The sequence below is a fragment of the Helianthus annuus genome, chromosome 6 (assembly GCF_002127325.2).
Source record: "Helianthus annuus cultivar XRQ/B chromosome 6, HanXRQr2.0-SUNRISE, whole genome shotgun sequence".
Lineage (NCBI taxonomy): Eukaryota > Viridiplantae > Streptophyta > Magnoliopsida > Asterales > Asteraceae > Helianthus > Helianthus annuus.
The window spans coordinates 44,820,208-44,834,073 of NC_035438.2; the positions used below are offsets into that span (position 1 = coordinate 44,820,208).

The 13,866-nt window shown below is 36.5% G+C and overlaps 1 protein-coding gene across 1 annotated transcript; it reads right to left on the reverse strand.

Annotated features, from left to right (window-relative positions):
• Nucleotides 1–51: 51 nt before the first annotated feature.
• On the reverse strand, nucleotides 52–10,581 carry LOC110865536 (calcium-transporting ATPase 4, plasma membrane-type). The gene is made up of 7 exons (XM_022114813.2): nucleotides 10,353–10,581; nucleotides 4,701–4,755; nucleotides 2,685–4,636; nucleotides 2,001–2,156; nucleotides 1,758–1,929; nucleotides 723–1,021; nucleotides 52–635 (listed from the first exon to the last, which is right to left on the reverse strand). The coding sequence occupies exons 1-7, from the start codon at nucleotides 10,521–10,523 to the stop codon at nucleotides 330–332; spliced, it is 3,111 nt and encodes a 1,036-aa protein (XP_021970505.1). The 5' UTR covers nucleotides 10,524–10,581; the 3' UTR covers nucleotides 52–329.
• Between the last annotated feature and the right edge of the window lie 3,285 nt (nucleotides 10,582–13,866).

Sequence of the window (13,866 nt, forward strand, 5' to 3'; positions counted from 1 at the left end):
AATTCTTTAATTATCCCTAGTTGAACAACTTGTACAATCTTTGGAGAAAAATAAGAGCTCAAATCAATCACCAACAAATAATAAAAACACAATGAACAGAATCCAAAATCCTTCATAATAAAGAACTTATTATTTGGGCAAAAACAAAACTTGAAAGTTTCATTTCAACAAGAGTAAATTGCCATTTTAGTCCCTGAGGTTTGACCAAAATACGATAGTTGAATAAGCTATATACCATCCGACTTTCAACTACTTGAAACCTGACAGCAGGAAAATAGCAAAGAAAAATCGAAGCAGGATGTAGAATATGTATACGCTTTAGCTTTCCTTCAAACGCGCTCTGGGCCATCGGGCAGTCTGTCATAACCATCATGTTGTTCCTTGACAGCAGTCTTATCAACAGGAATGCACTTCAAAACAACTGCAATTGGCATGCTCACCAATCCAATCACAACGCTTAGCAACCATAGTTGCCAGTCTAGGGGCACAGTGCTTGCAAAAGTGCCAAGAAACTCAACTATGATCACTTGAAATACAACCGTTGCAACCATAACAGCCATGAAGATCCAACTGCTGAACATGCCACGGAATACGTTTAACTTGTCCATGTCACGGCTGTTTACTTCATTAAAAACCTGCAAAAAAAACATATACATGTATACTAAAATATGGGAAAATATACGCGAAAGTGACATAAATGAAGTGATTAGAAGTTGTGTAACCTGACAGAACACGAAAGTGTTGAATATGAAAGTATTAAGGATCGCGGTCGCATTCTCCCCATGTAACTTCAAAATTGGCTTCCCGGTGAAATTGAAAACGAACAGTACGGCCATTTGGTAGATGCTTTGACCAATGATGTTCCTCCACATCGTCTTGGTAATAAAACTGTCAGTACGCTTAACGGGAGGGCGTTGCATCAGACCGTCGTTTGGTGGTTCAGTAGCCAGTGCTAGTGCACCCAGAGTGTCCATGATCAGGTTGACCCAGAGCAGTTGCACAGCTGTAAGAGGCGCGGACCCTGCAGTTTTGAAAGAATAAAATTTAACATTTTTTTAAGTTAAGGGGTTTTGGTTGATATCTATTTTGATTCAATATAGCAACCTAAAGAAATATGCTCAAAAGAATATCGACACATGTTTTACATTGACCAAAAACCATAAATTAAATTTAATTTGGACAGCGGGGCGGACTGATTTTAAATTAATTGTAAATGGAAACGTAAACGCTCTCTTAAATTTAACTTTAATGAAAATTTACGTCGAAACGTAAACCAAGTTGTATTTATACAGACACAAAAATAAGCACGTAAGAAAATAGTGTTTTTTAAGTTAAAGAATGGTGCGGCGCGTAGCAGTGGTGTCGAACGTAAAGTGACTCATTTCCGAACAAAATTTACGTCAAAACGTAGACCAATTGGAAACATACATAAAGATAAATACGAAAAAGTATTATATTTGACCCGACTCATTTCCCTCAAAAAAAATTAAAATTTATGTCAAAACGTAGACCAACTAAAAAACGTACAACATAAATCAACTTGAATTTATATCGACACGTAAAACTCGATTACAAAGTCTTTAGAGAGTTGAGAGGTTGTAAGTGTCAAGGCTAAAAGTTCAGGGATAAAAAAGAAATACAAAAATGACAAAAAAACAAAAAAAAAGTAAAAAAGTCAAAGTACTGTTTATCAAAGTTGATAATTGTATTACAGATAATTTGCGTGAAGAGCAACAATATTGTTAAGACCAACACACCTGTGATGCATGCAGAAACAAAGTTGATCATAAGAGCGACGATATTCACGGTCAACTGGAACTGTACAAACTTTTGAATATTAATGTAGACCGCACGTCCCCATTTGGCCACTTTTACAATCGTTGCGAAATCGTCATCCATCACAATGACATCAGCTTGTTCTTTTGCAACCTGCATATATCGCACGCAATATATATGTCAAGACTCGGGTAAAAAGTACAAAAAACATGCCCATTACCAACCTCGGTTCCTGCTATCCCCATCGCAAATCCAATATCGGATTCATGCAAAGCAGGGGCATCATTTGTGCCATCACCAGTAACTGCAACAACTTCCGACATGCCTCTCAGATGCTTTACAAGATCATACTTGTCTGTTGGTGATGATCTAGCCATTACCTGTATACATGAAAAATCAGTTACTTATGAACGGGTTGTGTTTTGTCTCGAACGGGTCAAATCAAAAGCCTTAGCCATTTCAATCAGTACCTATGCAGTTAACATTGCAGATATATCACCAATGTCCCCTCGTGAGATATTGGTGAAAAATATCGGTCAGAATATTGGTACTGATATTATCGGCGATATTGACCGATATATCACCGATTTTCCCGATATCAGTGCCTTTCTTCATAATTCTACCCTTCGTCTTCCTTCTTATTGCTGCTATTAGTGTTTTAAGTCTTAATTGTTAATTGTTAGTGTTAAATGTTGTTTTAACTTTTAAGTCTTAATCAGTTCCTACTTACTACAATTGTTAGTGTTTTGCAAGTTGCAAAACGTTAATTTCTTAGTGTTAAATTGCTATATATATATAAATTATGCATGATATTAAAATTACCGATATCCCACCGCGATAACCTATATCTCAAATATCAGTCTTTGACTGATTTACGATAAATTCTATGTATAATGGAATTGTAATACCTGAAGTTTAGGAGCTATTTCATTCAATTCATCCGCAGTTTTGGTTCTAAATTCCGGGCCTTCAATGGCCAATCCACCGTCAGTAAGTATGCCACATTCCTTCGCGATGGCTTTAGCGGTGTTGATATTATCACCGGTAACCATACGAACAGTTATACCAGCAGCTAAACAAATTTCAACAGCCTCCTTAACCCCCGGTCTAAGCGGGTCCTTAATTCCAAAAACAGCAATCAACGTATAGCCACTTTCAGGTATGTTGTTTCCGTTATCAAAACCGCCTTCGACATCCATATAAGCCAAACAAAGGGTTCTCAAAGCATCCTTTGCAAATTCCTCAATAACATCAGTAATAACTTCTGTTTGCTCTTTCGACAACGGTACAGTTTCTCCACTGCCGTCAATAATCTTGTCACATAATCCCAACACGATTTCCGATGCACCTTTGCAAAAAGCGCGTGTCTGACCATCGGGGAGAGCTACAAGTACCGACATTTTCTTCTTGGCGGAGTTGAACGGTTCCATTTTTAGCATTTTAATCTCGTTGCGTATGGCGTCGAAATCACCACCCGCATCCAGACCGTATTGTAATATCGCTGATTCCGTAGGGGTACCCAATATAGAAGTTTTTCCGTCTTTGTCCTTTACGACTTCGGAACCCGTACATTCAAATATACCTTGCAGAAGAACCGTTGATACGGTTTCTGATAATTTGGAAGATAACGCATGACCTTTGTTGTCTCTAACGTCTTTTGTTTCACCGGATACCCATATTTTATCGAGAACCATATGATTTGTGGTTAACGTTCCTGTTTTATCCGTGCATATGCAAGTCGAAGAACCCATTGTCTCACAAGCAGAAAGATGTCTCACGAGTGCCTTATCGTTCATCAACTTCTTCATCGCGAACGCAAGACTCAACGTAACAGCCAGTGGTAATCCTTCTGGGACCGCAACAACGATTATAGTTACCGCAGTGGCGAAGTAATCCAACATGCTCAAAGCATCACTCGATGACCAACTTGAAATCTCGTTACGCATTGCTTTTTCCACAAGAAACCTCACGGTCAACACAAGAAAGGTCAACACAGCAAACAACAACCCGATTTTACCGATGATTGTAGCAACACCGTTTAGTTTGACTTGTAACGGGGTCTCATCTTCTCCTTCTTCACTTAACGTTTCCATTAGTTTTCCCCATTCGGTCTTCATCCCGACAGCTGTAACAAGCATTTTAGCTGAGCCGTCTTGCACTTTGGTTCCCGCAAGTAGGAAAGGTTTATTCTCGTCGGTATGAACGTAATCGCTCTCACCAGTTAAGCTAGATTCATCGATCAACAAGTTGTATCCTGATATGAATATTCCGTCAGCTGGTACTTGATCACCGATCGACAAGTGGACAATATCTCCAACAACTAAGTCGTAAATCGACACCTTTTTTCTACATCCGTCTCTCGTTACGTGAGATGAAATCTTCTTTTTCTCTTTGTCGAGATCTCGAAATTGCAACGATTGTTTGTAGTCGCTTACAGCGGTAACTGTGACAACTAACAAAATACTTAGTAAAATTCCCAACCCGTCATATATCCCATCGGGCCAGCCCTCGGTTGCGAGTCCGACACCGATTGAAACAATGGCGCAAACTATAAGGATAATAAGCGTTAGATCATGAAGCGCGTCCCATACGAACATTAAAAAGCTCTTGGAAGGTTTTTCGGTGTATTTGTTGAAGCCGTAAGTCTCTTGTCTGGTAGACAATTCACTAGATTTGACTCCTTCGTTAACCGACACATTTAATGCTTTTGCTATTCCATCGGCCCCATTAACCGCCCGCAAAGTCTTCATGTCGTAGTTACGAACCACGGCTGCAAGTTTATCTGGATCTTTGCTGATTTCTGAAACGTTTACTGCACCTGGTTGGTGATGTTCTTGAGTATTTCGATGCTGACCACCAGCTGTTGAAAAACATATGCGTAAGTTGAAGGATTAAATATGTGTTTGTGGTATAAAACAACGTACCATCTATGAAACGCATCATTGCCCTCACGGCGATAAAAGAAACCCGAAGATCTTCCTGCCAAAGGTGAAAACGAAATGATCAAGTTATTATCTGAAAATAAGTTTTGTTGGACAAGCAGATCATGATTAACTGGTATGCATGTAATGTGTAGACTCAATGACTCATGCATACCATGTATACCTTCATCAAATGTAGATTCAAACTAGTGTTCCTGATGTATGAAAATTACTTGGTTCAATCAGAAATCATTTTGTAAGAAATGCTAGAACAGTTGAAACAGGGTTAAAGTCCTTCTAAAGTCTTTTTTAATTCATACAGTTTCATAAATCGTTTTGACTTAAACATTTTAATTCTTATTATAACAATAATATTGATTTTCTAATCATAACTAATGGGTAAAAGTTGTTGGAAGGTCAACTCATCCTGTTCATATTGCCCCATATACTAGAGGAACTATTTCAAGATGAACCCATTTTGGCACCAAGTACCCAAGCCGCCCAACCCTAACAACATGTGGACTAACGCCCCTGGTGAGGTGGCAACTTTGTGGGCGTGAAGGGCATTAAACAATAAACACCGCTCCTAGGGGAGTTAAAAGGGGTGTGAAAGCCCCCTCCGTGAGCTGCCTAACCAGCATGAGAGAAAGGAGAATGGTGGGGCCCATGTACTACAACGAATCACATGATTTGTATTGTTGTTTTTTTAACTTATCAGATTTATATATTATTTTAATGGGTGGCGGGTAGTGAAAACTTGTGAAACCATTTCACACTAAAGGTGAAAACCAGTGAGTGAGAGTTCATGACTATGTGCTAGTGATGTGGCACTGACTTTTTGACGTGGCAATTAAAATGGATTAAACCATTAGGGGGGCAGGCCACTCAAACCCTTGCCCTCGGGTACCCCTTACCCACAGCCAAACACCGTCACCAATCCTGTGGCTAAGGCCCGGCGGGTAGGGGTGGGTTGGGTGGTTGCCGCTTGACTTTGATAGTTTTGTTTGTATGTGTAATAAAAAGAAAAGCGAAACAAGGGAGAGGGTAGTTTAGGGTAGTGGTGCCACCAAAGAGGGTAGTTTAGGGTAGTGGACAGTCTAAGTGACGTAGTGCGACGAGATTGACGGGACTTAGGATATATAGCCTGCACATAGCCTAACAAAATTACATGATCTAGTTGGCATTATAATCTTCTAAGAAAGTTGTGCATTAAGAGGTACATTGTAGGGTCTAAAATAAACTATTTATAAAGTATGCTAGCATATATGACAAGTTCAAACTTTGATGCTCCTACTTTTCAATGTTAACAAGTAAATTTCTTGTTAAGATATCAGTGATAATAATAATTATTATTGCTATTATTTAAACCAACAAAAAATGTGTATTTCAATCAATAACTTTCATAGCATCATCAACTGAGGACTAAATGGATGACTCACATCAGAGGCCCACAAATTAAAGTTGTTTTCTTTGATAACTACATTATCTGATTATCTAACACTAATATATACAGCAACATGGTTAATACAAACCAATTATAAGTTGAAAAAAAAACTATGAGAACCGCATAATACATGTAGTTAGATAAATGAGTGACGTAAGCAGTTATATAATCGTCTTACATATCATAGTTAGAACAAAAGGTACAATTATTTATGCTAATATTTATGCAGTTTTTTTACTTCAAATTAATTTTGTATTAATCGTTCTATATGTATATATATTACCATAACTACCTTGTGCTAAAGATACTGCAGGAGCAAATACCAAAACATATGAAACCATGGAGGAAGTAGACACCAGATATATAATGTTTTATTGGTAAATAGATATACTAGACGATGTATATTCGTTTAATAAAAAATATGTATTTATTCCTCCTGCTATATGCCGTACGCTCATTACTAGTGGACAATTAAGTGGGCCCATCTATAGTGGGATGAAAGTTCGAAGAAATTTCCTCTGTTATCCAGTTATCTGTCTGCATCTTAAAGTGTTGCCAAATTCGAGGATAAATGGATTAGATGCCCAAATACCCTTGAAGTTTGTAGATATATCAATCTAACCCTTAACTTATGAATTGTGTAATTTATAACTTACTTTTGGGACCATGGTGTCACTTTCACTTTACTTTTTAAAGTAAACACTGGGAGTTGTAGTATAAAGAATTACCTTTATCGCTATCACTTCTCTGGAAACGGGCAGCGCGGGTGGAAAAGCGGACAACTTAAAAAACATGTCAACTTGCTAAAGTCAAAACTAGTTCCTATATTTGTTTTTGTAGTTGCTAGTGGTAACAAGCAACGTTGGGCTGTGCCTGTGTTGTCCCGTTTGGACCTATTCGGCGTGCAAGTTTTATAAAAGTGACATAATTTTAAGTTTTTAAATTTTAACCCATTGTATAAGTTCACTAGATTTAAATATTTTTATCAAGCAAACAAAAGTTATCTAAATCAACCCCTTTCTAAGAAAAAAAAATCAAAATATAGCTTTTTCACTAACATATTTTTCATCTAAACCACCTATCAACCTATGTATGTAAAGATTTAAATTCACACAATTTTTATAGGGGCAAATCACCAATGCCACTTAACCACAGGAATAGATGATTAGACATAATGTCAATGAGATTTTCTAGATTAAAGTCATCACATGATGCAACATAATATTAAATAAACCGGCCATATGCATATTGATAAAACATGAAGGGTCTCTCTTAATGATAGTAAAGATCAAGGTTGATATTTTCGACACATACAAGGGGCCACACCTTTCCATATCTGGAAGATTTCAAGGTCTAGGCCTGTTTTGGCCGGTGTATTAATGTATAATATCCATGAACATGGTCCAATGCTACATATCTATAAACATGGTCCAACACTACCTACAAATAACTGTTTTGGATTAATGTTTAAAAGAATCATGCCTAACAAAACTGTTACATATATCTTATTTTATTTTTATGTTAATAAACAAGTATTATAGGTTTTAAAAAAATGTTTCTTTTAACATGAGAACCCATCACTGGAAAAATCAAAGAAACCCATCAACACCCTGCTAACTAACAGGATCAGGTAAATCGTAGCTTGTGCTAGGCAGGTCCCCTTCAAATGGTTATGGAAGGATATTGATGGAAATCTGGGACCTCTCCTATAAGCGAATTTGGTGTTTAATATTGCGTTTATACACACAGGTATTTTACATTTATACATATGCCTCAATTACCTTACGAAACAAGTACATATTCATTCACTCGTCAATGAAGACTAGCACCTTTCATGACGATAAGTCTTGGTCTCTCATCACTTTACCCTACAAGCCCAAGCCTTACGTCGACGTAAGGGTGAAGAAAGTGAGAAGGAAAGTCATTCGCCATCGAGATGTGGAAAGAATGTATATGTAAAATGCAGGGTAGTGAGTAGTGACCCCTCTCACTTGTCAATGAAGACTAACACCTCTCATGACGTTAAGTCTTGGTCTCTGATCGCTTTATTCTACAAACCTAAGTCTCAAGTCGTCTACGTAATGATGAAGAAAGTGAGAAGGAGAATCATTTGCCAACTTGATGTGGAAGGAGAATCATTTGCCCACTTGATGTGGAAGGAGAATCATTTGCCAACTTGATGTGGAATGAATGTATATGTAAATTGCAGGGAAGGTGGTAGTGATTATTAGGAATAGTTGCATAGAAAGCTTTATTATTTGAATCCCAAACCCCCCTTAAACAAACATAACGTAGATACACTCATACACCAGGTATTCTACCGTTAATGTTTTTTAAGAACTATTTTTATTAACAAACTCGATTTTAATTGAACATGTTCATGTAATAAAAAACTGAGCAAACTGCGAAAATGGTCCCTGAGGTTTAGTCACTTTTGCCACTTTAGTTCAAAACTCAAACCTTTTAAATTTGGGCTCTTGTGGTTTCAATTTTGTTGTCACTTTCATCCAAAATCAAAATCTGGTCTGATTTTTCAGTTAACATCCAGTTTTTTTTTGTCTTTTTCTCCCTTTTAACGAAAGGCAAAATGGTCTTTTAACGTTTTATTATAAAAAATAAAAAAATCTAACCATTTTGCCCTTCATTAAAAGAGAGGAAAAAGACAAAAAAGCTGGATGTTAACAGAAAAATCTGATTAAATTTTGATTTTGAATCAAAATGGCAACAAAATTAATAAGACAGGGACTCAGATTTAAAAGGTTTGAGTTTTGGATTAAAGTAAAAAATTAACCAAACCTCACAAACCATTTTGCCAATTTACTCTAGAAAATTGAACATGTTCATGTAATAAAATAATGTACAGTTTTATAGCTTTTCTTGTTAGAATTACTTTAAAAATAGGGAACAAAGTATGGTGCAGGCCCACTATCTTTGCGCAATCTCCGAATCTATTTTAATTTTTTTTATACCATTAACAGTAACGTGGGATTCATAAAAAGGAAGTCAGAAAATTATTGTATATTAATTTTATATTCTACTTCCTTTTATAAATAAAAAAAGCCAGATCTCATGAATTTATTTGACAAAGACAAAAGGTAGAAAATTCCGATCATAGTCAATAAAATTAATATTAAGCATATCAGTGAACTCATGGACAATATATGCGTAGTATATATACAATGAACCTTTATAAAATAAAATAAATATTTATAGAAATGAACGTGAAAAGGCAACCTTGGTCCCCACGATGATATATATAAATAGAACGTAAAGGCGAAAATTCTAAGAGGGTGAATGTCGTTTACCAAATAACCGTTAGTAACATAAGCTCCATTGTTCGTCTACTTTTTTTATGTTTAATTTTGTCACACATACATGGACGCCACTGCTAAGACAACATCGGTAGCAAAACTAGTGAACAATCGAAATGGTCGCAAAATTAGCAATCGAAATGGACGCCACTGCTAAGAAGCTTTGCTTCTCTTGGAGGTCCTGGGTTCAAGTCCAGGCAAGGGGTTTTAATACTAACATGATGATGCTAACTACTAACTCGGTTAGTAGATATTCTAAGCGTACTCTGTTAAAAAAAAAAGTCGTATATCGGTCCCCATTCGGTCATTAATTTGATAGCTAAAATTGGTCTCGACTAGGATTTAAACAACGTTCAAACTAGTAAAATGACACCTACCCTAGATGTTTATCCCCACTAAATTAGTACCACTTCGAGTTCTACGGACAATAGATTTTTTTAAAGTAAATTGATATTGATAGTACTACAATAGACAATATTCTTTGAAAGTACTTATTAAGAGGGGTTTATCATCGGTAAAAAATAAAAAATAAAAATAAATCTAATTTTAGACAATATTATCAGATTTAAGCCGAAAATATTGAATGGGAAAACTAGAAACCAAAATCATCGTCTTTTTCAAGGCTATAAATTTCAACCTACTTTACAACAACAAATTTTATTACCTTCGTCATTTTTGACTTTAATATCTTAAAAAACGAATTAACTATTTTTGGCTTTAATATCTTAAAAAACGAATTAATTACATATTTATATCAAACGGAAAATGTAATAAAACCGTCGTGTTCCATTTTTGTCCGGCGATTCCAAATCGACGACGAAAGAGCAATATATACTATAACATAAGTACGAATCGAAGTACAGTGATGCGTATGTACGTTTGAAAGAGAAGAAATCGAACCTTGATTTTGGAGAATCGGTTTTGGTGAATAGATCGCTTATCGAGGTCAGCAACATGACGGAATCTCCGGCGATGGTTTTTGACGAGTGAGACGGCGTTACGCCACTTCTTCAACGCCGCTTCCGACGGATGTTTCGCCGGAACATTAAAATCTTTCAGGTAGTTTTCCATTTCTGTACCACCACTGTAAGGTAAAGGTTGTGGTTACTTTTATAGTCACGATGACAAAAGTACAGGTCTACAAGACCATCTTCACATGTTATTATATTGGGCCCAATTAAACAGCATGGTGTGGGCCGACTCGGGTCCATTTTCTTTTTAGTAAATTCAACTAGTGTCCTTTACATTTGTATAAACTAACAACCGATGTACTTTAACTAAAGAAATTACAGACTTTGTCTTTTATGTTATCGGTTTTTAACATGTTAGGTCCTTTAGACCTAACCTAGTTAAGTTTTTTTTAAGTCTTACCATGTGCCTCTCACATGAGGGCAACATCGTATTTTCATCTCAATTTTATATTAAAAAATGAAATAAATAAATCTCTTTTATCCCCTCCAATTTTTTCAATTAATTAAAACAAAAATATAATGCATGGTCTAAAATTGGAATTATAATCAAAGTAAAATATTTAAATAATGAGTAGTCTTAACTTATAAAAACTTAACTAGGTTAGGGCTAAAGGACGTACCATGCTAAAAACTTGTAACATAAAGGACAGAGCATGTAATTTCTTTAGTTAAAGGACACCAGTTGTAATTTGATTCAAACGTAAAGGACACTGGTTGTAATTTACTCTTTTTTTTTATTTTTTAAGACTGTTGGGTTGTGTGTATTGCTCGACACATGGCAGATATGGAGTCCATAAGGCAATTCTTATGGATTTTGATAAAAGAAAAAATTATTTTAACTATTTAAAATTTCATTTAATTAAATTAACGCACTAACTAAAATAGAAGATTGCATATAATTTTTTAAAAACTACAAATAAAATTAAGAAAGCTCTACATAAAATTAAAAAAGCTACATAAAATAAAAAAAGATTAAAAACTTCATGATTTATCTATTTCATATTTTTTCAAAATTTCTTGTTTCACTTACAACGTCAATTCCAATTCTGGGCCAGTAAGGTGATCAACCGGCATGGCGAGAAAATTCATATTTTCGCCTTTTTCTTTTAGAGATGTTTTTTATCGTACGACGCTTGGATATTTTTTCTTATCTCGGTCTTTTGTTGTTGGATGAAATTGAATGTGTCGATTTTCGTCCCAATTTCTTCCAACTTGTCACACCCCCAAAATACCACCTAGGGAATGTCCCTGTTAGGCGTGTGACGTACCAACAAAGAGCCACTAATTACATTGAACTCATAATAAATTTGTAAATGAAAATACCCATTATTAATAAATTGTACCAATAATAAGTTTAATAAATCCCAACAAGTTCAGCGGAAGCAAAATAGAAAACCATAGTTAAATTGTTTCAAAACCAATGTATAGTATCAATAATTCCATCACATGTATCCATCCAGATCGACCCATGACCACTCCAGCTACTCCAGACAGCAAGTTCCAAATCCATGTAATCTAACGACCTGCGAGCATGTAACAAGTGTATCAGACAAAGCTGGCGAGTTCACAGTTTTACGAAAACGTTAATTTACCAAGTGTTTAATCCAGTTTGTTAACAAATCCGAAAGTAATATTGATAATATCTCGATACTGAACAAGACGGCTCCTGATGTATGTTTTGCCCGTTCCCCAGTGCTCCTATCAAAGCACTGGGCATGACTGGGTCATTAGTTCACACCCGTCGTCTCCGATATGGGGTGAGGGTGCCAAACCTAAGTAGCGCTACCAACTAATACCCCGTTACCTCTCCGGTAGCAAAAAGATGGGACTTAAGAGTGATAGAGTGAGATTATTATCCAATATTCCAGTTTTTACCCAACAAACCTATCCCTCCCTGGGATACCCACTGACTGTCCCAACCACCAGGACGCATGCTCAAGAGTAGTGAACTCCCCTTTGGTTTGCTCGGTAGATTTAGCTACTCGTTTAACAAAAGTGGTCAACCCAACCCTACCGTGGTTACCAGAGTTAGTCAGTTACATGAACACACAATACATATGTACTTGCATTTACTACACAGATTACGAATAAGTAGCACGTATATTATAACGTAGATCATAGCAAGCGATTGGGTGTAAAAGCAATACAAATTCATATCACACCATATCACAAGTGGTTCAGTTTACATTCAAGTACACTCGTTAATTGTAACAAGTATTCGTGCATCATAAATTAACAAGTCATTATTGGGCCACTCCATCTCTGACCCAATCCCAAAAGTATGTAACGCATGACCGGCCCAAGTGGTTAACCCTTGAAACCTGGCCCAAACAAACATGTTAACATGCAGCCCAACTAAACGGAGTGGTCCCGGCTGCTTGTAACCAATCCCAGTACCCAGATGTGGCCCAAACAAAGAACGGCCCAAAGCAAAGTGCGGCTTCAACTAGATGAAGCCCACCTGTCATCGGCTCGTGCCCAGGAGTGTGCACCCAATTGAAACAGCCTAGTTAACGTGTGTGTAAGGCCCCAAATCCATATGCACATTACAAGTTAACAAATCCCCTAAGTGAGTGTTTAATTTACTTATGGGTGTAACTCATTCTATGAAGCCCATTATATTATGTTTTGTCCCTTTTTGATCAACAGGAAACAACATACAAGATTCAAATTACACAATTCCATAGGTGTGGTACCTTAGGCATCTATACATGTTCAAGCTTTCAAGAAAACTAAACCTAGTTTATTCATACGATTTCATATGCATGCTTTCAAATATTTCATGTTCACTAACTTTATCACTATACATACAATCCCAACAATTTTCATACCTTAATCAAGAGACTATACTATGTGATCTATACACTTAATACATCACGCATAAGCAACCTATATCATCAACATTCAGATCGGTTATACAAAACTAAACACACAACTCGGATCAGGTTGATAAACAACACTAAAACAGATTGATAAACACACTAAAACAGATTGATAAACAACACTAAAACAGATTCTGATCATGTATATTACTAGTGATTATCACGATTATATCCGCATACAATCATAACATCAAGTATCAAAACAATTACGCATGACGAGAGGATTTGGTTCGAAACATATTGAGATTAAACTAACCGAAGGAAATCAAGATTGAGTTGAGGAAGTCTTCGAGATGGGGAGGGTCCTACTGTCGTCGCAAAACAAGGAGGGGGGGTTTCCTCTGTCGTACGTAGAGTATATAGGAGAGTAGGGTTTGTTTTGTGCCAAACTAAAACATGATACATATACATAATATTAATAAACTTGATTGGGCGGTTTCTCCTTTTTGGCGGTGATAATGGGCTCAAGCCCAAATGGACCGAAACACATTGGCAAACAGCCAATACTTAGTGATTAAGGGGGTGGGCTTCGGTTATTTGAGGTGCGGCCCAAACATATTC

Coding starts and splice junctions, on each gene's coding strand:
- LOC110865536 (XM_022114813.2), bottom strand. CDS start 10,523: ATGGAAAACTACCTGAAAGATTTTAATGTTCCGGCGAAACATCCGTCG. Junction 4,756..10,352: donor ACCGATTCTCCAAAATCAAG/GTTCGATTTCTT, acceptor CACCTTTGGCAG/GAAGATCTTCGGGTTTCTTT. Junction 4,637..4,700: donor AATGATGCGTTTCATAGATG/GTACGTTGTTTT, acceptor GTTTTTCAACAG/CTGGTGGTCAGCATCGAAAT.